General features: G+C 60.4%; 8 protein-coding genes across 8 annotated transcripts; 6 read left to right on the forward strand and 2 right to left on the reverse strand.

The window, feature by feature from the left end:
• Positions 1–24: 24 nt before the first annotated feature.
• Positions 25–975, reverse strand: PLICBS_009821 (uncharacterized protein; the record flags this gene model as incomplete). The annotated part of the gene is made up of 1 exon (XM_018328367.2): positions 25–975. The coding sequence occupies one exon, from the start codon at positions 973–975 to the stop codon at positions 25–27; it is 951 nt and encodes a 316-aa protein (XP_018173053.2).
• A 784-nt stretch (positions 976–1,759) lies between these two features.
• On the forward strand, positions 1,760–3,397 carry PLICBS_009822 (uncharacterized protein; the record flags this gene model as incomplete). The annotated part of the gene is made up of 1 exon (XM_018328366.2): positions 1,760–3,397. The coding sequence occupies one exon, from the start codon at positions 1,760–1,762 to the stop codon at positions 3,395–3,397; it is 1,638 nt and encodes a 545-aa protein (XP_018173052.1).
• Positions 3,398–4,050: 653 nt separating this feature from the next.
• On the forward strand, positions 4,051–6,428 carry PLICBS_009823 (uncharacterized protein; the record flags this gene model as incomplete). The annotated part of the gene is made up of 6 exons (XM_065601723.1): positions 4,051–4,067; positions 4,395–4,424; positions 4,485–4,903; positions 4,965–5,260; positions 5,308–5,978; positions 6,044–6,428. The coding sequence occupies 6 exons, from the start codon at positions 4,051–4,053 to the stop codon at positions 6,426–6,428; spliced, it is 1,818 nt and encodes a 605-aa protein (XP_065457795.1).
• A 602-nt stretch (positions 6,429–7,030) lies between these two features.
• On the forward strand, positions 7,031–8,184 carry PLICBS_009824 (uncharacterized protein; the record flags this gene model as incomplete). The annotated part of the gene is made up of 3 exons (XM_018328364.2): positions 7,031–7,347; positions 7,478–7,671; positions 7,775–8,184. The coding sequence occupies 3 exons, from the start codon at positions 7,031–7,033 to the stop codon at positions 8,182–8,184; spliced, it is 921 nt and encodes a 306-aa protein (XP_018173050.2).
• Positions 8,185–10,691: 2,507 nt separating this feature from the next.
• On the forward strand, positions 10,692–12,386 carry PLICBS_009825 (uncharacterized protein; the record flags this gene model as incomplete). Its single annotated transcript, XM_018328363.2, has 4 exons — positions 10,692–10,902; positions 10,964–11,349; positions 11,434–12,136; positions 12,208–12,386. The coding sequence occupies 4 exons, from the start codon at positions 10,692–10,694 to the stop codon at positions 12,384–12,386; spliced, it is 1,479 nt and encodes a 492-aa protein (XP_018173049.2).
• Positions 12,387–12,635: 249 nt separating this feature from the next.
• Positions 12,636–13,944, reverse strand: PLICBS_009826 (uncharacterized protein; the record flags this gene model as incomplete). Its single annotated transcript, XM_018328362.1, has 4 exons — positions 12,636–12,882; positions 12,963–13,390; positions 13,453–13,508; positions 13,710–13,944. 4 exons carry the CDS (start codon positions 13,942–13,944, stop codon positions 12,636–12,638), a joined length of 966 nt encoding a protein of 321 aa, XP_018173048.1.
• Positions 13,945–19,164: 5,220 nt separating this feature from the next.
• Positions 19,165–21,605, forward strand: PLICBS_009827 (uncharacterized protein; the record flags this gene model as incomplete). Its single annotated transcript, XM_018328359.2, has 3 exons — positions 19,165–19,506; positions 19,582–20,292; positions 20,352–21,605. 3 exons carry the CDS (start codon positions 19,165–19,167, stop codon positions 21,603–21,605), a joined length of 2,307 nt encoding a protein of 768 aa, XP_018173045.1.
• Positions 21,606–22,438: 833 nt separating this feature from the next.
• On the forward strand, positions 22,439–23,279 carry PLICBS_009828 (uncharacterized protein; the record flags this gene model as incomplete). The annotated part of the gene is made up of 2 exons (XM_018328358.2): positions 22,439–22,998; positions 23,105–23,279. 2 exons carry the CDS (start codon positions 22,439–22,441, stop codon positions 23,277–23,279), a joined length of 735 nt encoding a protein of 244 aa, XP_018173044.1.
• Between the last annotated feature and the right edge of the window lie 205 nt (positions 23,280–23,484).

The following is a 23,484-nucleotide window of genomic DNA, read 5'->3' on the forward strand; positions in this document are numbered from 1 at the left end:
GACAAGCAAAACGCAGATTCCGTTTCAGTCGAACAGCTTCTTGAGCTGGCGACATCTGTTATCGTTGAGAGCTACGGCAGCAAAGTGCTGGCTTGCCAGTCCGTCAAAGCCGTGTGGCAATCCCGGGTATAAATGGAACTCGGCCTCGACCCCGGCGGCCAGGAACTTGCCCAGATACGCATGATTCTCCAACGTAAAGATGTCGGCCTGGCCTATATCCATGTACAGCGGTGGAAGCCCTCTCACATCGTCGACCCTTGCTGGCGCAGCAGTGGCGGGCACCCCGCCTCCTCCAACCTTGTCGCCGAGATATGCCGTCCAACCGGTGATGTTGTCTTCGAGCGTCCACACGGTGAACTCCCCGGGCTCCGTCTCCACAGCAGTTCGGTCGTCGAGCATCGGGTAGAGAAGGATTTGTCGCTTCAGCGGCGGGCTGAGGCCACGGTCCCGCGCAAGGATGGCGAGCGCAGCGGCGAGTCCCCCACCTGCACTGTCACCCATGACGCCGATACGGGCGGTGTCGACGCCAAACTCGACAGCGTTGCGAACGACCCATTGCAACGCGGTCCAGCAGTCTTCCAGTGGAGTCGGGTATGGGTGCTCGGGCGCGAGGCGGTAGTCGACCGAGAAGAACTGCACTCCGCTCGCGACCACGTACTGGCAGACGGTGGGGATGCCCACATCCGCACTCAATGAGATGAAGCCACCGCCGTGCATATGGATGACGGCGGGGCCAGCAGAGTCAGGCTCTGTGCCCTTCTTTTGGTAGCGGAGGACGCGGATCTGCGCTCCGTCTGGTGTAGAGATGCTGACGGCGGAGTGTTGGACCTCGTCCGGGATGGCAGGCCTTTGCGCTGGGACGAGGCCGGCCAACACCTTTCGCCTCGTCTCGACGTCGTGGACCTTGGGCCGCTCCATGCTGCCCAGGAACTGCATTATTGGCGCAATGGCCGCGGCGAACTGAGCGTCGATCATCCTGGCGGACTGTCTGGTAAGACTATCTCGTGGCCTATGACTGATGTGCTACTGGCTTGACGCGAAATGCAAGGGACTGCAGAGGAAGAGTGTAATTGACCAACGACGGAGATCTTCACTTGACTGCGTCTGGGAGGCCTCGGTACTCCCAGCGGTTCCCATTTATGAGTGCAGAAGGTACTCCGTACCTCCGTCGGTTGGGATGCGCATTGCACCCCGCGCGCCCGTCCATATCGCCGCCTCAAGCCGACGGACTTTGGCCTTCCCGCGCACAGGGACGATTAGCGACGAAGCAGCAACCACCAAAGCGGTGTCTTGTCATCTCCGTGCGCCCGGCACATCAGCCTGTGTTGGCGTGGCTGGCCAAGGCGGGCCATCAACGCGAGCAGGCACTCCGCGGCCGAAGCTCACGCCGCGGGTCCCGCGCAAATGCAAATGAACGACGCGCATCCAACGACACCAACACCAACGGTTGGCGGTCGCTAGGCATGGGAGGCGGTTCCACTGCGATCACTTGTGCCAATGCTGTCTCTTCGCTTTGACCCGGGCGAATGTTAAGCGAAAGAAGGGCCAGGATAAAACCTGAAACCAGCCTTCATGTTGGGCGGTTGGCCGGATCGTCGAGCCAACAACATATAATTACATACATTTGGACAACGGGCTCCGAGCGTGACAAAGAAGAGACGAAAGCATTCTCCTCGACCAACGTGTTTTCCGAGAATTATAGCACTGTCATAACCGTTGCTGAACCATCGTCAACCTGCTCGCCCCCAGAGTCACAATCATGCCAGCAACAACGTCCACGAACGGTGAGACGTCCGTCACCGCAGACGTCATCATCGTCGGTGCGGGATTCGGAGGATGCTATGCTCTTCACGAGGTCCGGCGCCAGGGCTACACAGCCAAGATACTCGAGTCTGGGCAAGACTTTGGCGGGGTCTGGCACTTCAATAAGTATCCGGGCGCGCGAGTGGACTCGGAAACGCCTCTCTACCAGCTTGGCCTGCCGCAGGTCTACGACAACTTTTCCTTTACCGAGCGCTTCCCCGGTAGTGATGAGATTCGGGATTACTTTGCGCACTTGGACAAGACTCTGGATCTGAGAAAGGACACAATCTTCAACGCCAGGGTGGCCAAGGTCGAGCATGACTCAACAACAAATACTTGGACTCTCACCACCGCTTCGGGTGTAACAGCAACATGTCGCTATGTCATCTTCGCCGCTGGGAGCAGCAACAAACGCTACATCCCCGACTTCCCGAAGCTCAGTGACTTCCAGGGCGAGGCGGTTCACCCTGCGGCGTGGCCGGAGAACCTCGATCTCAATGGCAAAAAGATTGGTGTGATCGGTCAGGGGGCGTCCGGGCTGCAGATTGTCCAGGAGCTAGCCAAGACGGACTGCGAACTGACAGTCTTTGTGCGCAACCCGTGCACAGCGATCCCAATGGGCCAGCGCGATATCCCCCGGAACGAAGCCGAGGAGCTCAAAAGCCTCTACGGGAGCCTCTGGCAGAAAGCCAAGTACGCAAGCGGTCACTGCTATGCGTACAACGACTGCCCGTTCTCGTTCAACGACCTCACGCGGGACGAGCGCCATGAGCTGTACGAGCGGCTCTGGGCCAGAGGAGGATACGCGTTCTTCTCCTCGCTGTTTCCCGACTACATGATGAACAAGACAGCCAATGCAGAAGTGTACGACTTCTGGGCGAGCAAGGTCCGCGCGCGCATCTCGGACCCCGAGAAGCGCGACATCATGGCGCCTCTCAAGCAATTCCAGTGGATTTGCGCGAAGCGGCCCAGCTTGGAAATGGACTACTACGAGATGATTGACCGGCCGAATGTCAAGCTTGTGGACTTGAAGAAGACGCCCATTCGAGAGTTTGTGGCCAACGGCGCGACGACTGAGGACGGCAAGCTTCACGAACTCGACGTGGTCGTGTTCGCAACAGGCTACGATTCCGTGACAGGAAGCCTGTACGACATGAACATCCACGACAAGAGCGGCGTGGTCCTGCAGAAGAAGTGGAAGGACGGAATCAAGACCCATCTAGGTATGATGGTGCCGGATATTCCTAATGCCTTTTTCCTGTACGGCCCGCAGGCACCCACGTCGCTCGCAAACGGGCCGCCCTTTTTGGAGCTTCAGGTCGAGTGGGTGACCAAGGTCCTGCAGCGGATGAAGGACGACGGGGTCTGCGCTCTCGAGACGTCACCCGCGGCGGCGGCGGCTTGGGCGGAGCTCTCGTACCAGATCTTCCAGGTGGTGCTGCATCACGAGACGCCGTCGTGGTATAACGGCTCGAATATTCCCGGGAAGCGACAGGAGCCGCTGGTTTGGTTTGGGGGCGTCAAGGGCTGGTGGGAGGCTTGTAACGACGCGCTCAAGGACTGGTCCAAGTTCACCGTGGTGCGATCGAACTAGCATCGGCCGCTGTCAATTGAGACGTATGATTATGAAGTCAACTCAGAATCCTTGAGGTCGAAATCTGCTCTTCATGTGACACGTAACTCGCTGCGTCACAGCCATCAACTGCGATGCAGAGTGACAATGACATGGGCAGGCAAACAAGAGAAGCTTGTGAGATTGCACCCGAATCCACCCACTCGTTGCAGCTTGGGGAAAGTTGGAATGCAGCATGTACATCACCAATGTGAACTTGAGCACATGTATACCAACTTCACAATCCGCTGGCTTTGATGCTGCAGATCAAATGTCGGATGGTTTGAACAGTGACATGGAGCCCGTCGAGACTTGTCCCTCCAGCAGGGGCCGCGCTGTAATTGCCATCACAGGTTTGCTGAACTTTCAGCACCCCGTTCCGCGGTCGCAGTTTCGCAGTGTCCGCCGACCCCGACCCCGAAGTCAAAAACCGCAGGAGAATGTGTGGCGCCGCCAGCGCCGGCGAGGCCCGACGCCAACACCAAGTGCGCCGCGGCACGCGCGGATCCCGCGGCTCAGAGATCCGGGGCGGCCGCCCGGTATGAAAGCCCGCGGCCACGCACCACGCGGACCGGCATCTGGGCACAAGATCAATGCATGCGTGGTCCCTTGATGATGCGCCATGGGAACCAACAATGTCATACCCCGTGCAGTAAGCTTTACCCCAGGTTTTCGAGATCGAAACAACCCCATGCCAATCTACTCTCCGTTGCTTGGCGGCACGGAAACTTGAAGGGTCTCGACCGCTGATTTGCTCGCCGTCAGTGTCAAAACTGTCGCATCCGCAAGGTACGAAGTACAGTGTGATGATCCGAGACAGGGTCTTTATCGGAAGCCGGGACGCCATTGTTGATTGATGGCCTCTGCAGATACGGTGCAATCGCCAGGTGCCATGCTCCAATTGCGTGACCTCTAGTATTCCCTGCCACGCCGTAGGACACTCAAAGTCGGCAGGGACGAAGCGGATCGTCTCGGACAGGCCTCTGCCTCCTGCGCCCACCAAGAGCGAGTGAGTAGTGACCTTTCCACTCAGAGCCTCGAATTTCCGTGGCTAATAACTTGTCGCCAGCAACAACAATCCTGAACTAGATACTCTTCAAAAGCGCCTCGCCAGGCTAGAAGAAACGCTTGAGAAAGTCCTGGCACAGAATGCGAGGCAGGATGTCTCGCCGCAACAGCCCCAACACGAAAGCTTCTCTCAAAAGGTGCAATCCAGTCACCATGTTCCATCCGCGAACCGCACGATCCCGTTCGAGGGCGAGTCGTCGTTTGGTCGTCAAGCCTACCTCGCCAGCCAGATCTCGGAACTCACATCGCCCGAAGCCGCCAGCTCGCCTACGATCATGGATGAGCTCAAGGCGCTGCGCAATGTGATACAGGAGCAAAGACCCGTCGACCGACCGGTTGGCGGCAAACAGAATTCAAGCCAGCTCAATATGGAGCTGATACCCTCGGAATTTGTCTTGCGATTGTTCAGAGTGCTCAGAGGTTTGTACAGAGCCTCGAATGAGCTGCCGCGCGAGACCCAACGCTGACTCCGTCGCCTCAGAGACGCAGTCGCTGCTCTTCCTCTTCCACCCCGTACATGACCTCGCACAGCTGGAGACTTTGTGCCAGCGCATCTACTTTCCCGTCAACCCGCTCTCCACCGGAGAGTTGACGCTCTTCCACGGCATGCTCTACTTCTCCATGTGGGAGCTGCAGTGCACCCCGGGCTCGGGCCTGTCGCCGGACGAGGTACAGCGATACCGCGACATCTGCTGGACAAACTTTCAGGCCGGCCTCGACACGCACGAGCTGGCGGCCATTCCGACGTATGAGAATACGCTGGCCTTGACCATGGCGGTATGCTTATCCACTCCTCTTCCACAGCAGACGGCTGACGATGACAGGCCCTCGACTCGCAGTTACGGGGCAAGAAGATGCTGCAATGGAACCTCGTCTCCGCCGCGGCCAAGCACTGCCTCGCCCTGGGCTATCACCGCAGAGACACTTTCAACAACCTGCCGTTCTCCGAGTCCGAAACGATGCGCCGCCTCTTCTGGCACGTCTTCATGTCCGACGCGAGCCTGTCGCTGACACTTGGTCGCGCGCCCATTATCCAAGAGTACGACGTAGATACGCCGCCTCTCACCGTGTCCAAGGACCCCAAGCGCGCCCCCTGGGACGAGGCCTTTGTGTCCTTTGTGCAGTTTTCGTCGATACAGACCAACATCTACCGGCAGCTGTACTCGCCCATGTCGCGCAACACCGACACTGTCGAGCGGCAGCACATCGTGATGAGCCTCGCGGAGAAGTTGCGGCAGTGGTATGCCGATTGGCACAAGATCGACTTTTCGAGCGCCTACCACAGCCATATATTCAAGACAACCTTTTCTGGCGTAGACGTCACGTATTACTCGGTGTTGACGTTGCTTCATCGAGGTGCGACCTCGTCGAACGCCATTGTCGACATATCGCCTGAGTGTTTCAAGGCGGCCAAGCAGGGGCTCGAGGCACACCTGGTGTTTTATCCCCGTGCGGTCAATCTGGGCCCAAATGCGGTGTCCATGTATGCAGACTGGTGGGTGATCCCCTCGCCAGCGTGTGTTTGCCGCTCAGCATCTAGTCCCGCTGACCTTCAGCCAGGATCCTGCTGTTCACCTCCTTCACCCCCTACATCGTGACGTTCCTGCACTGCATCGGGAACTCGGATGCCGCCGACCTCACGCTGTTGCGCAGGGTCCTGGACTCCATCGAGCAGATTGCCTCCACAGTCGAGTCGTGCAAACCGCAGTACGAGCTCTGCCAGTCGTTGCTGCGCATCGCCGAGGCATTCATCGAGTCGCGATCCATGGATCTGGGCAGGGCAGCGCCACAACTGGATGCCGCGCTCACCTTATCCTTGCAAAATCCGCTCATTGACGATTGCAGTTGGAGCTACTTTCAGTCCACCTTGGATGAGTGGAGTGGCCAGGCGCTTAACACGGGGTCTTTTACGCTCGGTAGCCGCATTGACAGCCATGCCAACTGACTGCAGGCTGCCGCACTTTGCGCCAGTCCCCCTTCTATTGTCGTCGGTTTATGGGCGTTGGCGAAATGACTCCATCTACGACTTGTCTTCATCTACGGATTTTCTCCCGCCAGCCAAAACACTCACCCATAGTACATACTGCAGTCATCCGTACATACCGTATATAATCGTATAAAGTCATTAAATACCATCATGTATCGTCAGTTGCCCCTTTAACGTGGCCGGCCGTGCGGCAAGGCGCTTGGCGTCCGGCTTCCGCGACCCCAGTCATTGCGTAGCTGCCGCGGGTTCCGTGGCAGCGTCCGGGTTCTTCTTGGAGCCCGGACCCTGAGTGTTGGGCTCGCGCAGCGTTCCTGAACGAGCATGAAGCTATTGGCTTTGAAGGCGAAGCGTGAGCCTGGCGGTTATTAATCTCCCCCGCTTGTTGACGACGCTTCATGCACCCCGCAACGAAACCGCGCTTCGTACACAAGACGCAGGCACCGCAGACTGAGTAGAGCTCTGTGTCTGGTGGTTGAACAACATCTCCCAGACTGACATATTGTACAACCAACTGCTCAATTTGGCTCACTGTCCGGCCTCGGCTTTAGCTCGTTGTCGTCATGGCCTTTTCTTCAAAGCTCCTCGCCGGCAAGGTGGGCATCGTCACGGGGGCGGGATCCCCTCACGGCATCGGGCGCTCCCTGGTCCTCTCGCTCGCCGCTGCCGGCGCACGAGCCGTCTACGCCACGGACCTCACCCTGGCCAACGTCCCTTCCCTACAAGAAGAGGTGCGCGCCGCGGGGTCGGCGTGCAAGGTTCACGGACAGATCTTGGACGTGTCGTCCGAGGAGCAAACCATTAGCGTGGTCAAGAAGGCCATCGCGGACCATGGCCGACTGGACTTTTATTTTGCGAACGCGGGCATTGGAGGCTTCAGGTCAGTTTGCCGCCGAACTCCTCTCTTGATATCTCCAACCGGCTCGTCGACCCCTCCCTTTTCGCCGAGATGGAGCACCGACTTGTGAAAACGTGTGGCGCTGACTGAGCGCCCCGGTGCGCGACTGCAGGACGCTGCAGGATACCAACGCCGCATACTACGACCGCGTCAATGCGGTGATGCAGCGGTCCTTCTTCCTCGCCATTCGCTATGCCGGCCAGGGTATGAGCAACCTTTCGGCGGAGAAGACGAGCCCGGGAGGTTCCATCGTGGTCACCAGCTCGATGGCCGGGGTTTCGGGAGGGGTGGCCGACATCTCGTATGGTAAGTTCACATCACCGTGTGTGTCCGATATCGCCCTGCGGACCTCGCGCGTCTACTGGACGTTGCATGTAAGGAGGGATGTTGGCTCACACGCGACGGACAGCGTCCGCCAAAGCCGCCGTGAGCCACATGGTCAAGTCGGCGTCGGTGCACTTATCCTCGACACACGTGCGCGTCAACGCCATGGCGCCGGGCTTCATCCGGACGAGCATCATGGCGACGTCGCAGGCGGCGACCGAGGGCAAGACGCAGGAGCAGACGCCGCCGCTGAGCAAGGAGGAGGCGCTGCGGCAGTTCGACGCGACGCTCGGGCGGCAGGGCGGTGCCGGCAAGTCGCCGTACTACTACGACCGCATCCCGGAGCCGGGAGAGGTGGCCAGCCTCGGCGTCTTCCTGGCGTCGGACCTGGCGGCCGCAGTCAACGGCCAGAACATTGTTGCGGACTGCGGCAAGACGGCGGCGGCGTTTGGGGAGAGCATCATGGGACCTGTGGCCCCGATGACGCCCATTTAGCGGATAGACGCGGAATGCAGGAGCGTGCTGCAGGATGCATTGGTGATGATGGCACAATGGAATTCCGGGCAAGCTGCTGGGAGACCGGACTTCTGAATTCCTCGGTTGCTGTACAGTACGTGTCACTAACTCAGTACTGATATTAATACTACTGTACCTTGTCGTCATCCACGCAGGCGCAGCACCGAGACACTCCACTTGACCCGAGCCATGTCGCGGGTGTCCCATTCCAACGCACGTCAATGTTGCCGGCACAACGGGGGACGACCGGCGAAAGCAGACGGCAATTGTTCCGTTGACTCAGCGGCGCCGGGGCCAGACCTTCCGGAACAAGCAGTATTGACGCTATTATTGTGTCTCTGCTGAAACCGCCATCGAGTCATGCACGCGGGCTGCATCCAGGCTCTGGTGACGTGTGTAACTGTGTATCCACCGAGCGGCAGGCAGCTACACGCAGCGAGCGCGCCGCGTGCGGGCGCGGCAGTACGACACAACCTCGACGCCCAGCCTCCAGCTGTCGTACAGGACAATTCTTAAGCCGCTAGCAATCGTCATTGATGTGATTGAAGACTGCTTTGCGGGGTTTAATTCTGTTCCTCGTGGCAGACATGGCCATCCTTGGTGCTGGTGATTCAAGCTACCCTGCATCGCACCTGAAGTGCGTGATAAAGAAGAAGCGCAGTCGGTAGGCACGATTGGGAATAATTGTGGCCGTTGCCATACATTACCCTTGCATGAAAGGTGTCTCGAGTTTGGCTAAGCTACGCGGCATCTATTGCGTGCACAATATTGCGTGTCTGTACATGGCAGCTCCGTGTCATCTCGCGTCCATGTCCCGCGTGTAAGCCGGGATAAAAGCCGGAACTGTCAATCCTCGCAAACTTCAAAACACACATTGGCACCCAATCGCAAGAGTTCACAAGGATAAAGCAGGTTTCCATAGTAAAGGCCGTCAGAATCCGGGGGTCTTGTGTATTTGGCCCTCTGTGGGCATGGCGGCCAACGGCTCTCCCCAAGATGCCCGGAATCGAAGCACGGCACATTCCTTCATGTACACCACTTACACCGGCATCGCCCGCCGCAGGCTAGAATCACCCATTATTATCCATGCCCTTCAGGCTTTCCAGTCGCAAACAACTCTCCATTCATTCACGCACCACTTCAACCGATATCGTCGCACGACAACAGGACCAACCCCCTTGTCCCATTGTCCTCTCTGCCCTGTCCCACCCCCAGCCGGATCGCCATCGCGGCGGCCTGGCATCTCCGCACTTTGTCCGCCGCTCGCTACGTCCCGCACCGCGTGGAGTCTCCATGGACACGGGAATATCTCCCCTACTTCGTAGATCGAAACATTCATCAACCTGCATGGAAGACAGTGACGGCGGGCCGATCTGCGCCCCTCCGGCCCTCCCGCTCTGCCGCCCGGCCCCCGCACATGCACTCGCACCGCGCGCTGCTGCTCATCGGCCGTTAAGAGCGTTACAGCCTGTCTCCTCGTCCCCTCCACCGCCGCTGCGGCCGCCGGTCTCCACGCTTCCGCCTTCTCTCCACTGGTTGACAACCCTCTGCAGCCTATCGAACAATGCCCGTTGCTAACACCAAGGATGCACGATGGTCAATGACTTGTCTGCTACTTGTTGTTCTCTCATGCCGCTATGGATCCCGCGGGCGGGGGTGCTGTGCGATGACCGATCGCTTCCCGTCCCTCGGCACTCATTGTTCCCGCTCTCGGCCGACGGCACGGCACATCGCGCATGGCGTACATGTACGCACGTATTAGACGTGCGGGCTAGTCGACCTTGCCGCCTCGACAACCGACCACTCCATCCAATTCCCCTATACTGCGCGCGCCGGGTCGCCTGTTTGCGAGACGCACACCGCGTACTACACAACGACGTGACCCTCCGCCACGAGCGACTGCAGCGTCACATGGTGCCTGCCTGCCCGGTCCGCCGCCACGACGAGGCACCACTTTCATGCAACTCACTCGCGCCGTCTCTCGCATCCCATCCTCACTGACACCCTTCGCGTCCCCGACTCTCCGACCCGGCACGTAGAGAAGCTTGGAGAAGACCGAAGGGGGGCCGTTCGCGCCGTCGGAGCCGGAAATGACGTACGCCGTGCTCTCGTGATGTTCCTGTCCCGGACTTTGCTTCCACAAGGTCTGACAAGCGACGTGCCGGCCAAATCCCCGTTTGGCGTTGCATTCGCGTCGCGCCCCCAAACGATGCCGCCGGCCATCCACCAGGACCCTGTTCTGCGTGCAGGTGATGGGTGGCATGTCCGGGACACGAGAGGCCGATGGCCCCCTTGCCGCTGCTACAGTTGACTACTCGTATGTGGTGTTGCCGTGGCGTATAATAAAGGCGCCCCATGTAACAGTCTTCTGAGGGGTTGCGTGGACGGTTGAGGCAGAGGGGAAGCATTCAGACCCAACATCGCCATCGACAGTCCACCAAGAGACGAGTGTGAACGAAAGGTCAGAAGTCGAAAGAAATCACACCATGGCTATTGTTACAGTGAGCGGCGGCATAATCGCCCTCGTCGGGGCGGTTCTGGCGCTGGTGCTTGCCCGGACCGTCGTCCAGGTCGCCCGTTCGTCGGCATCCAAGGTCCCCGGACCGTGGTACTCCAACTGGACGAGCCTTGTGCTTGATCTCCATTTCCTGTACGGAACGAGGAGCTTTTACGTGCATGCCTTGCACGAACAATATGGTGAGATCACTCACAGTATGGTCAAGGCGAGCTTGAACGACTGACTGACGTGGTGTTCAAGGCCCCGTCGTGCGCATCGCCCCCAACGAGGTGGACATCACGGACCTCGAGGCCGTCAAGACGATATACACGGTCAAGGAGACGTTTGTCAAGTCGCAGTTCTACCGGCGCATCGTGTCGCCCGGGTCTGAGTCCATGTTCAGCACCGTCAGCATCGACTTCCACCGGCGCCACCGCCGGCTGCTCGCCTCGCCCATGTCCGAGTCGTCGCTCAAGGCCGTCATGCCGCAGATCCGCGCCCTGTCCGACCTCGCCGTGCAGCGCATCGAGGAGGAGATGAAGACGCGCGGGTCCGCGGACGTGCTCAAGTGGTGGCTCTTTATGGCGACGGATATCATCGGCCAGCTGACCTTTGGGGACTCGTTTCGCATGCTCGAGCTTGGACGTGTGAGTGCCCGCCGAACAATGCCCACTGACTGGCACCTCCTGTATCCCGAGATGGACTGATGGACTGACTAACACGCCGTGTAGAAAAACGAGTACGCGCATGAGCTGGAACGAGTTGGCCGCATAGGCGCCATTCGCGCCTCCTTCCCCTCCATCGTCCGCCTCGCATACCAGACGCCCTTCCGCCTACCCGTCTTCCAAGCCGCCGTAGAAGCCAGCCGCAACATGACGCGCTACGCGACAGACTCGCTCAACCGCTACCGCCGCGTTGTCGAGAACGATACGACGTTCGTGCAGCAGACGCTCTTCACCAAGGTCTTCAAGGCCGAGGAGGACGAGAAGATGCCCTTCCGCGAAGTCCGCGACGAGGCCCAGTCGTACATCGTCGCGGGGAGCGACACCACGGCCAACTCCATGACGTACCTGACGTGGGCCGTCTGCCGCCACCCGTCCATCCGTGACGCCCTGGTGAAGGAGCTGCGCACGCTGCCGGAGGACTACACCGAGGCGCAGCTGCGAGACCTGCCGTATCTGGAGAAGGTCATTGATGAGACGCTGCGGCTCTACTCTGCGGCGCCGTCGGGACTGCCGCGCGTGGTACCCTCCGGTGGATGCCAGCTGGCGGGATATTGGTTCGACGAGGGCACGACTGTCAGCACCCAGGCTTACAGTATGCATCGGGATCCCGTCGTATTCCCGCAGCCAGACGCCTTCATCCCGTCGCGGTGGGCGGAACCCACAAAGGCCATGAAGGACTCGTACATGCCGTTTGGCCGCGGCTCGCGTGGTGAGACTTGCTCCTCGCCTCTTTGCTTGAGTTGACGATGGTCGGGAACTCTGCTGACGGACGCTGCCCAGTGTGCATCGGGCAACACCTCGCCAAGATTGAACTGCGGCTCGCCACCGCGCGCTTCTTCCTCACCTTCCCGGATGCCCAGATGTCGTCGCTCGAGGGCATGTCGGACCGGGACATGGAGCCCAAGATCCATTTCCTCTCTGGCCCGTCTGGCGGACGGTGTCTGATCCAAGCGGCGTAGTTGAAGTCATATTAGTATGACCACCGAGTCCGGATGACACGGGAGGCGCAGCAAAAAGCCTGCTGCTCGCGCCAGAGTCAGTGATCGCAGCATTAGTCCGGGTTACATCTCTCCAAACTCTCCATAGGCCAGTCGCCACAGACGGAAGCGTTCCAAAAAAAAAAAAAATGAAAGAAAATGCGCTGCTCTTGATATGTTCTCTATTAAATACACAAACTCCCAAATCATCGAATCATTGCGCCGTTGCCATTATGCTTTCTGTACGTTAATCGCCATTGATGGTACATGGAATGTGACGGGGTCGGCGGAAAAGTACGCCTCGGAGCCGAAACTGAGGTATCCCAGGTAGTGGCTGTCGGTGATGTAGTCGGCGTTCTTGAGCTTCAGGATCTCCTCGATGAAGGGGTACAGGTTGCCGTGGAAGTCATCCATGGTCTTCTGCGCTTTCCACGTGAGCACCATCTGCCCATTTCCGTTCTTGCCGGCGAACAGATCGCTGAAGGAGGACCGTGGTCAGCAAGGGACATCAAGGGCAATGAATCTGCAGGGCAACGAGGGTGACCCGGGGCTACTCACAAATCCGTGCCGTTGAACGTGTACTTTGCAACCTCGTTGCCGGCCTGCTCATTTACAGCCTTGGTTCCCGCACCGAGGGCGGCAAACCAGATCATGATTTCGAACTTGGCCTTTTCGCTCGACTGCGCCGAGGCCTTGTCTGTATCCAAGAACATGTCGACTGCCACGTTGGCGTTGACGTTTCCCTTTGTCAATGCGTCCGTGTCCGTTGGGCCGGTCTCATTGTCCAGTCTCATCCGCCACTGCATGTCGAAGTCGATCTGGGACACATCCTTGACGGCCTGCGGGAACACGTTGCCATCGACCTTAACGTTGGGGAAGGCGTGCACATTGTTTCCCGAGCCGCTAATAGGGTCATACTGCCACCAGATGGTCCACTCTGGCGCCGTGTGCTTGGTAGGATATGTCTGGTTGTTGAACGTAGTCACCTAGAGCGCAACATCTTAGCAAACCGCGAGGCTGAACGCTGAAGGTTCTGGCTGAGACGTACGTTCATGCACAAAAAGCCGGGGTCTCCCGCCTTGGTACCCCACTGATTGGGATTCACTGGGAACAAGGGTCAGCAAGATGCAAGTTGTGATGGCGAACAGGCCAAGGTTCCAGGGCGCCTTGGCGAACGGGTTCATGCAGAACACGGATCCCCAAAAGCCAGGAGATGACGCGACGAGGGAGCACGGATACGTGCCCACCGTCGAGTCTGTGCAACAATCGGGCCATTGCGCCGGATTACGGGGCGGTAAAACTCACGTGTGAATTCTTGGTAGCCATCCTTGACCTTGGGATGTATGCCATCCTCCTTCCTGCAGGACTGGACGTAGGTGAGCTTGTTGTTGACGGGGGGCGCGCCGCCAGGCTGGTCGGGAGGCTGGAACAAGGGCGGTCCGCCGGTGGCGTGTCGCTGTGCTTGGAGGCCGAGCAGGATGCCGATGGTGACACCTATGGGAAGGGCCAGGAAGCCGAAGTTGACGAGCCAGCGAAGCATGGTGGCGAGCTGGCGGGCGGACTGCCGCCGCTGGATCGAGGCACGGCGATCAGGCTTTTGTGGTGTTGGTGTTGCGAGCGAGCGAGGCAAGCGAACGACGACGGGTGGAACGGACGGGCAGCGAGGGCGGATCGGACGGATCGAGCGAGCGGACGCCGAGGAGGAGAAGCGAGAGGACGCAGTGAGAGCGGTCAATCGGGTGCAGGCGCGCGAAACGAGTGAGAGCGCGCCGGAGCGATCGATCAGTCGTCGAGGACGGGCGTCGTCGTCGCCGTCGTCTTTGTTGTGTGGTTGTCAAAGGGTGTTGTTGGTTCGTGACGAAGTGCAGCGAGTGCAGTGAGGTGTGCGGAAGACTTCCATCCAGGTGCAGCGCCTACTGTGCTTCTCTGTCAGGTCGCTGGAAGAACTGAAGCGCCGCCCCACAACGGTAGAGTGTTCCCAGGCAATGCCCCGTGCCATTCTTCACCGGACGGGCAGACCGGAGGTGCCCGAGCACTGCCCTGCCCGCGTGCCCCTGCTGAGGCGTCCAGCTGCTACGGTGCTCTACGGGAGGGTACCTCAAGGGGGCCTGAGGGCTCCGTTACGGGGCATGCCTGTACGAGCCAATACCACTAAAACCGGATCGCTGGCGGGGACATTACAGGGCGAGCTGGCGGCGATGGAACCCGGGACCAGGCCCCAGGGGATCACGATACCTCCAAAATAGCCCTGTGCCCCAGCGCTCCACCAATACTCCGGCCGCAGCACAGCGGCAACACACCACCTCGTTAGCGACGTCAGCGCATGCAACAGGCTGCCTGCTCGTGCAGCGCTCCAGCTCAGGCACCGGGCACGGCCGCTGCTAGGCAAAGCAGCGAGCCACACCCGAGCGACCCGCCGGAGGGGCAATGGGGCCACTGCGTTTCGGTCGCTACCCACTCATCCACCTCATCCACCCGATCCTCTGCTCTCTGGCTCGCTGGCCAGTCTGGCTGCGCGCAAAACTCTGGTGGCCAGCCAACAAAGGCCCGTACGTCGATTCGTGCTCGAGAATGAAACTGGCCGCCGGCTGGAAACTCTGTTTGGCTTGGCAGAAGCCGACTGGAATCGCCGTTTGCCGCCAGCGGCGCGGCCTTGCCCCTTTTGGGCGGCTTGCGCCACGCCCGGCGCCGGCGATGGAGTGGAAACAGCGTAACAGCAGCCTCTTTTTTTTTTTTCTTTCTCTCTCTCGTTGCGTCTATTACTTGGTCTTTCTTGTGCACGGCGCTGTGCGGCACACACAGTGCTGGGCTGCACGGTGTTGCGGTGTGGTGAGTACTGTGTCGATCGCGGACGGTTGCACCGGCCCTCAAGCTGCAAGCAGCCAACGACGACGGTTGGCGGCTGCGGGCTTGAAGCCACATGGGCTGCCGCGGCCGCAGTCGACGACGTCACCGGGGCCGGCAGATGAAAAGGGGCATGTGCAAGACGGGAGCGAGACAGATTTGAGCGAGTCGTGCAGGAGAGGAACAAGACGAGACAGGGGCAGCAGCAATCTCTGTCTTGTCGGGTTCCCATCAGGTTCCTGTCATGTTCCTGTCGTGTGATGGAGCACGCTGCAGGGCCATCGTGGCGCGACTCAGCACGCCATGGCGACACGGCAGTCAGCAGCTGCAACGTTGACGCTGTCTCCGATCCAGAGACACCCGCAAACGTGTGCCTGGCCGAGACACTCGATGAGGCTTAATCACAGGACTCGACGGGGCTCCCGCTATCAGTGAATCAACTCATCAAAGAATTGATCGCGGAAAACCATATCGAGCACAAGCGCCCGTGCTAAGTCTGGCGCCGATCGTGAGCTCGGCAGACGGCGACCGCATCCTCGTCGAGCATCCCAGGCCGAGCCAAAGCCCAGCTCCCCCTTCCCAGATCAGCTGTCGAGGCCGGCCACGGCTGAAAAAAACCGGGCTTCGCGAAATGAAGGAGGAGACTGGCTTGCCAGCCAAGGCGCCGCCAGCTGAATCGTCGCAACATCTTCACTCTCGCCATGGAGCTGGCACCAGCAGAGTCGCCTCGGCCTGGACGCGAACCCCCTGACTAGCGCTGCACTGCCGGCGAACCGACCCTCACGTCCCGATTGCGTTGGCGGCGCACGTTGATTTGCTGGCGATTGCGCTGCCAGTGCCCACGCGCGATGGGGCCCGGTGGCATCGGCCGGGTGTTTTGTGTGCCAGACCATGCCCGCCGCCAGAGAGAGCCGCCGTCTCCGCCCCCCTGCGCATTTTGCCTCCGTAGCCGCAGCCTCCAGACCAGCCAGAAGCGGCCGGCCCGACGGGCGGGCGCGCGACGATCGCGTGTGGTTGTTGTGCTTTTGAACCTTGTGAGCTCTGCTCTCTGCCTCAGAGTTTGGAGCTAGCCCGCGTTCGTGCTGCGCGCTGGGATGGAGCTGGAGCTTGGCCGGGCCAGAGAAGAGGGGAACGCAGCTGTGAAGGATGGGGCGGGACGCACGGGAACAGCAATGGCATTGCATGGCATGCATGGACTGCATTTCGGTGCGTTGCGGAGGCGGCACGGCGAACGGTCCAGGTGACGACGACAGCCAGGCTTGATACGAAGTCACAGCCTCACCTAGCATAGCATCAACATGCCCCTGTGCCCGTCGAGGCGGCCTGGCCCAGTCGGACCGGACGGATAACGAACCATGGCGACCAAGGGAGCCCTGCCGGGAGCAGGGGTACAGCGTTGCTTGCGCTGCGAAGCGTTGCGATGGGGCCAGACGCGCACACACGCACACACACACACCACCCAAGACGCACACCCCGGGCGGCGGGCGGGCGGGGAGGGGTTCCAGATGGCAGGCAAGGGGTCGAGAAGATGTGGATGGGTGGATGGATGGATGGAAGAAAAAAAAAAACACGAATTTGCCAGCCGGCCTAAAAAAAGGTGCAGCCAAAGACGCCCAAAACACCGAGCTGCCGCGGCGCCACCCAATGGGACGCCGGCTCTGCATCGTATTTGTCTGGAGCTACGGGGTACGTACCTCACTTATCCGTCGCCGCCGGGCCTTGTAAACGAGCCGCCCCGCCGTTGCCGCCGCGGCGGCCACCGTCAGTCGCCGGCCGGTCAGGGAGAGGCAGAGGCTGCGGCTGAAGGATTGGGATAGCAGAGGAGAATAGGAGAATAACACCATGGGCAGCAGCACCTGGGTTTGAATTTTCGCAGCATTCTCCGGCAGATGGATGGACGGATTAGTCGCTTTGTGTAATGGCGCGGACGACGTCCGTCCGCAACTAGCACGTCTCCCAAGAATGGACGTTTTTCGAGGTGGGCGGGCTGGGCTGCTTCGCCTCACGTCACGTTGTCGCTGTCGTGCTGCGTCGTGCCGAGCCAACAAATCCGAATCCAAATCCTTGCACGCTCTCGCGCTCATGGATCTTATTGTGTTGGTCAGCGTGATCTGGGCATCGCGCGTGCGATCCGCCACGCTGGCTCCGACGCACGATGCGCCCATTGCCCCTTGCCTCGCCTCGGTGGACCAACAACACACAGCGTCCCACACCGTGGCTCTCGTCAACGGCGCTGAAGAAAGACGGGAGCTCGGACAGCGGGCGCGAGCGCAGGACCAGGAACCCCCCCTGCAGTCGCCGTGGATTGATTCCAGCGGCGCAGCGTCTGCCTGTCCCAGCGGGTAACTTCTCCGCAGGCTTGGACGGATGGAATTGGCTTCCCTGGGAGGCCCCCCCCGGCAGCGCCGGCACCACGGGACGCATCAACATGGCTGGGCTGTGAATCGGACGCTCGTATGCGTCGCGCCGGGCTGCTGCTGGTCTGGCCACCACCTGATGATGGATGACACGGCCTTGCCCAACTCGGCGTTGCTCCCCGCGGCGCCACCCTGCGGCACCTCGTGTTGCCATTGTGGACAGAGTCAGTCGCTCCGTCACTCATTCAGGTAGCAATTGCGCCCTCTCGCTTGCCTGCTTGGTTGCTTGCCTGCATTGCCTGCTTGTTCGTTCGCCTTTAACCGCCCAGTTGCCCCCCGACCGCTATGCAGGCCGTGCCACCGGGCCAATGGGCGGCGGTAGGGCCAGCCAGCGGGAGGCGGGACGATGTGACGCCCGGGTGGTCGAGGGACGGGAAGATCATCGACGACCGTGCTGCTGCTTCTGCAGTAACTCATGGGATTCGTCGTTCGTTTGGTGGTGGTGATGTTGCCCCGGTGAGCCAGCCAGGCCACACGGGCAGGGCTCTTCGCTGAAGCTGACTGCCCGGGGAGTGCTGGTACCCAGGTACGCCTAGGCGACGGGACCTCCACCCGCACTTGGCAGGTTCGAACGCTGTGCTGGGCGTTGCGAAACCAGCCCGTCGAGGTTGCGGGTACCTCGATGCCCCGCCGCTGGTCGCCGGTCCCCCCCACTGGCCGCCCAATGCGAACACGCCGACGCCGCTGAAGTCCGCCCGCCGCCGCCGCCGCGACAGGCAGCACAGGCGGCCCAGGCGGGCATGGGCAGTGCCACCACCCACTCGCTCACTGGTGCAACGCAGGGACTTGTACAGTAGTACTGGATCCGTCCCGTCTCCTTCACCAAGGGTGCAGCTCTGAACGGCACTGTACGGCGGATAGGCTGCCCACTGGGCACTGCACCAGCTGCAAGGAAAAGCTCGTTTCAAAGTACCTAGTAGCAAGTACCTTTCTTTCATACAGCTCCGTACCTGCCTGGGACCCCCCCAAAGGCGCAGTGGCGGCTCCACTCTCCACCGCACTTGGTAGCCCGCCCAGCAGCTTCCGTCCACCCCGTCCGTCTCAGTCCATCCGTCTTTCACTCGGTCGACGCTCACGCATTCCTCTCCCACTCTCGTTCACCAGGTACACTCGTTTTTACCCATCCGAAACCTCTTCCGTCATACTCGCTCCCGACGGCGCACTCTCGACCTCCTTCTCCCGCCCAATTCGTTCGTTACACCTTACACCACACCACGCCTCACTGCTCTGCTGCTGCTCCTTCTCCGCCTCAACCGAGCAACGGTTGCGCCGTACAGCTCCTCGCAGCACGGCCTCTCTCGTTATCGCCGCCTTGAGATTGCTCCTCCTGCCCGGCCGGCTCGGCAGCTTCAGCAATCTCTTTAATTTCCGTCGAGCTCCTCCGTTCGCTTCCCACAGCAGACGCAACCTTCTTTCCCGCCCCTGATCTGGCCGTCTCATCCAGCAATCCACTCGCTTAAAAACACCGGTGGACGCTGCGCAGCGTCGCTACCGCCGCCATGAAGGGCTACCCTGAGGAGGAAGAGATGCTGGAGATCGGCACCTTCCAGCGCCGAAACCAGCCATCTCCTCCAGAAGACTATCACTCCCAGTTCACGCGGCCAGTACGGCCGAACGCCCGGTACCCGAGGCCCTCGTCTTTCAACCAGCTCCCCGAGGATACCGTCTCGCCCAGCTGGCCCCCGTCCATTGCGGGCCGGTCCGATTCGCAGACGCTGGTCGACGGCCACGAGTCTCGTGCGAGCCTGCGGTCGTGGCGGACAGGAAACCAGACACCAGTCGATTCGTCTGCCTCGCCGAGATACCTGCCGTTTGCCGATTCGGGTCCCACGACGCCCATGGTACGACTGCATAAACTCCACTGCGTCCCTTGTAAACGGGCGAGCCGCAGACAGTGCTAACCAAACCTTCAACAGAATCAGAGCCACATCAGCCTCGCCGCGCTGCTGCCCGGTGGCCCGCAGCACCCGCCCAGTAAGGACTGGAGCGTTTCGTCGACCGAGGCCACGATCCAGGTCATTGACGAGCGCGACGATGCCGAGATCTGGAAGGGCTGGAAGCGCTACCTGTACAAGCTGGTGCCGGTCTTGACGTTCACCAACACGGCCCTGTACCTGCTGTATCTGGGTTTGCGCATCGCCTGCGTCATCTGGGCCCAGAATGACTACCACACGACCTTTGCCGCTGCCTGGATCTTCATCGCGGTCGAGATCGCCGTTGCCATACCGTCGCTCATGCACAACAGCTGGACCATGATGTCAATGAAGAAGCGCCGGAGGCAAAGGCTGCGCCTCAAGGGCACCGACGTTCCCACAGTCGATGTGTTTGTGACGTGCTGCGGCGAGGATGACGATCTCGTTCTGGACACGGTTCGTGCTGCCTGCGACGTGGACTACCCCTCCGACCGCTTTCGCGTCATTGTTCTCGACGATGCTAGGTCCGCGCCGCTCGAGGCCGCTTGCTCTCGCCTCAGCGCGATGTGCCCGAATCTCTTCTACATGGCCCGTGAGAAGATCCCCGGACAGCCGCACCACTTCAAGGCCGGCAACCTCAACTTTGGACTCGAGCAGTCGAATCTGCTTCCCGGTGGCGCCGGCCAGTTCATGGCCGCATTGGACGCCGACATGGTAAGTTCGGCCTCGTGGCGATGCGTGCGTTCTTCTGCGTAAATACTGACAGATCACAGATTCCCGAGCGTGACTGGCTTCGCGCCGTTTTGCCCCATCTCATGGTGGATTCCAAGATGGCTCTCGCCTGCCCGCCCCAGCTCTTCTACAACACGCCTCCGTCGGATCCGCTCGCGCAGAGCCTTGACTTCTTCGTCCACGTTATCGAGCCCATCAAGGACACGCTCGGCGTCGCCTGGTGCACCGGATCCGGCTACGTCGTGCGCCGCGAGGCCCTCGAGGAAATCGGCAACTTCCCGCTCGGGTCTCTTGCCGAGGATGTGGCCACCTCGACGCTCATGCTCGGCAAGGGCTGGAAGACGGCTTACGTGCATGAGCCTCTCCAGTTCGGTACGGTCCCCGAGGATTTCGGCAGCCACCTGAAGCAGCGCACGCGGTGGGCCATTGGAACCGTCGACACGTCGTTCAAGCTCAAGTTCTGCCTCTGGGGCGAGAAGGTGCGGCAGATGACGTTTGCGCAGCGCTTCTCGGGCTTCCTGTACGCATCGCTCAGCATGTATACGATCCTGCTTACGATTTCGCTCTTCGCCATCCCCATCATTCTCATCATGGGCAAGCAGCTGGTTGCGTACGCGACGCAGGAGCAGCTGCGCTGGCTCGTGCGAACGTGCTTTGCGGCCACAATTTCGAACCGACTGTGCGAGTTTGTCCTTTTCATCCCCGCGGGCTACCACACGGGCCAGCGCGGCTCGCGCTACCAGCTGTGGATGTCTCCCTACATCGCGCTGTGCCTGATCCGGGCCTTTGTTCTGCCCAAGTGGCTCGGCGGTGAGGTCCAGGCGTTCAAGCCGACAGGTTCGCTGGCGTCGGCGCTCAATGAGCGTGACCCGGTGCTCAAGAAGAACATGCTGCGCCGTCTCTGGGCGATCCTGGTCAACTACATGGCCATTTTCCACCTGGCGTTTGTGTACCTGACGCTGGTGGCGGTGGTGCTGACGTCGTTCCGCTGCTTTGCGCTGCAGGAGAGCACCCGAGACCTGCTGCAGTGCCTCATCACGCACGCCTTCTGGCCGCCGTTGACATTCATCTTCATCTGCAGCTCGCTCTGGACGCCGGTTGCCTATGCCATCGACCCGCCGATGATGCCGGACCGCGAGCAGTTGTTGGAGCGCGACCCTAAGACGCTGGTGGCGCACCCGACGCGCAAGAGCAAGAAGATTGCGTTTGGCGGACAGGCGGCGTGGTTCGAGTTTGAGCTCACGTTTTCGACACTGTACACGTGCCTGATTTTTGTCGCCTCATTCTTTTTCTAGGGGACTTGACAGATGACGCGGAACTTTGATGCGGCGTCCACCTCTGGCCGAGGTGGCGTCGGCAAACGACGAAACACGAGCCGCGGCGTGCTCGACGGCGACGATTTCATGCGGGCGGCGCAAGATGGAACCACACGTACACGATCGGTTCGTTACATAGATGAGCCTGAAGGAGGCGACGACATGGCGGGACACACACTTAGACTTTGCAATTGCTGGGACGGCGTCACGGGTTGGCTTTTGTGATTGATGAACATGTTGGGGCAGGTAACAAACGGCACGGCATGGGCATTTGCGGCTATCGTTGCGCGGGCGACGCTTTGTCGTCTGCACTTATTCCGCCAGATATGGCGTGTAGCATTTACTGTGAGATAATGGCACGGGCATTATTAGGCACAAATGATTGTTGAGGTGAGAGTTTTGTCCCCTTGACCGGTGTAGGGTGAGTCGTCGCAGACGGGACGCGCCACTGCGCGCGAAATTGGTGAAGCATCGTGTTGAGTGTGCAGCATGCATGAAGTCGGCTCAAAGCACACCATTCAGTGCCATTACATTGCCAAACAAGAGCCGCCGCTTGCCGTTCACTTGTTTGGACGGACTGGTGCTCACTCCACGCAAAGGGCGCACCATGTCGTCGCCCGATTGCGGAGGCCGGCCCGACCCCAGTGTGTCATCGCCGGATGGATCCCACAAAAGCCCGGTGAGCGCCGAGCCATCTGTAACCAACAAATTGCTTTCATCAACACTCATCAATTGAGCGAGCCAGGACACGAGCGGCTTCCCTCTACCGACGCGGGAAAACGTGCCGATCGATCAAAAAGGCTCCGCCCATCATGACGCAGCAGAAGCAGCAGCACCTCGAGCACGGCCAGCCGGTCGGCCCCCCGGCCCCCGCGCGGGACCGCGACGCGCCGGTCCCCTTCCCGCCGCACGAGGCGCTCGTCGGCAAGACGGTGTCGCTGGTGCCGCTCTCGGCGGGCGCGCACGCGGCGTCGCTGTACGCGCACCTCGGCGGCGAGGAGAACCTCTGGCGGTGGACGTACATGATGTCGGCGGGGTGGCGCGACGGGCGGGAGTGCGAGGAAGCGTGCGAGGCGTGGAGCAAGGGCACGGATCCGCAGTTCTACGCCGTGGTCAAGCAGAGCAGCGGCGAGGCAGTGGGCATGATGTCGTACCTGAGCGTCGTGCCGGCGCATCGGCGCATCGAGATTGGGTCTGTGATCCTGGGCGACGCGGCGAAGGGGAGCAGGGTCGGGACGGAGGCGTACGCGCTGCTCGTGGAGAGTGCGTTTGCGCTCGGGTATCTGCGCGTCGAGTGGAAGGCGAATGCCTTTAATGCGAGGAGCCTGAAAGCGGCGCGGCGGCTGGGGTTCACCTTTGAGGGCATCTTCCGGTGAGTTTTTGAAACGCCCTCTCTCCCACTTTCATGTTCGCTGTCTTCGGCGGGTGGCTGGATGAAGAGCAGGATGAGAGGAGCATGACTGATGTTGCCACGGCAGAAAACACATGGTCGTCAAGGGCCGCGAGAGGGACACGGCCTACTTTAGCATCACGGACGAGGAGTGGCCGGCCGTCAAGCACGGGTTCGACGCGTGGCTCGCCGACGACAACTTTGACGAGCAGGGCGTGCAGAAGAGGAAGTTGGAGGAGTGCAGGGGCGAGAGCAAGAACTAACTTGGGCGCTGGAGTACATACATGCATAGACGACAATCGCGGACAGAGTGAGCAAAATTAGAAAGAAAGGCATATATACACGCTTCGTTGAGGGGCTGCCTGCTTGGATCCATGGCAGGGCGCGCGTTGAGGATAGAGCAACATACACATACACGCTTCGTATAGAAACAGCTCGCTCACTGTCAATGTCGCAACAAGTCCATCA

This window comes from Purpureocillium lilacinum (genome assembly GCF_023168085.1).
Source record: "Purpureocillium lilacinum CBS 284.36 DNA, scaffold_7, whole genome shotgun sequence".
Lineage (NCBI taxonomy): Eukaryota > Fungi > Ascomycota > Sordariomycetes > Hypocreales > Ophiocordycipitaceae > Purpureocillium > Purpureocillium lilacinum.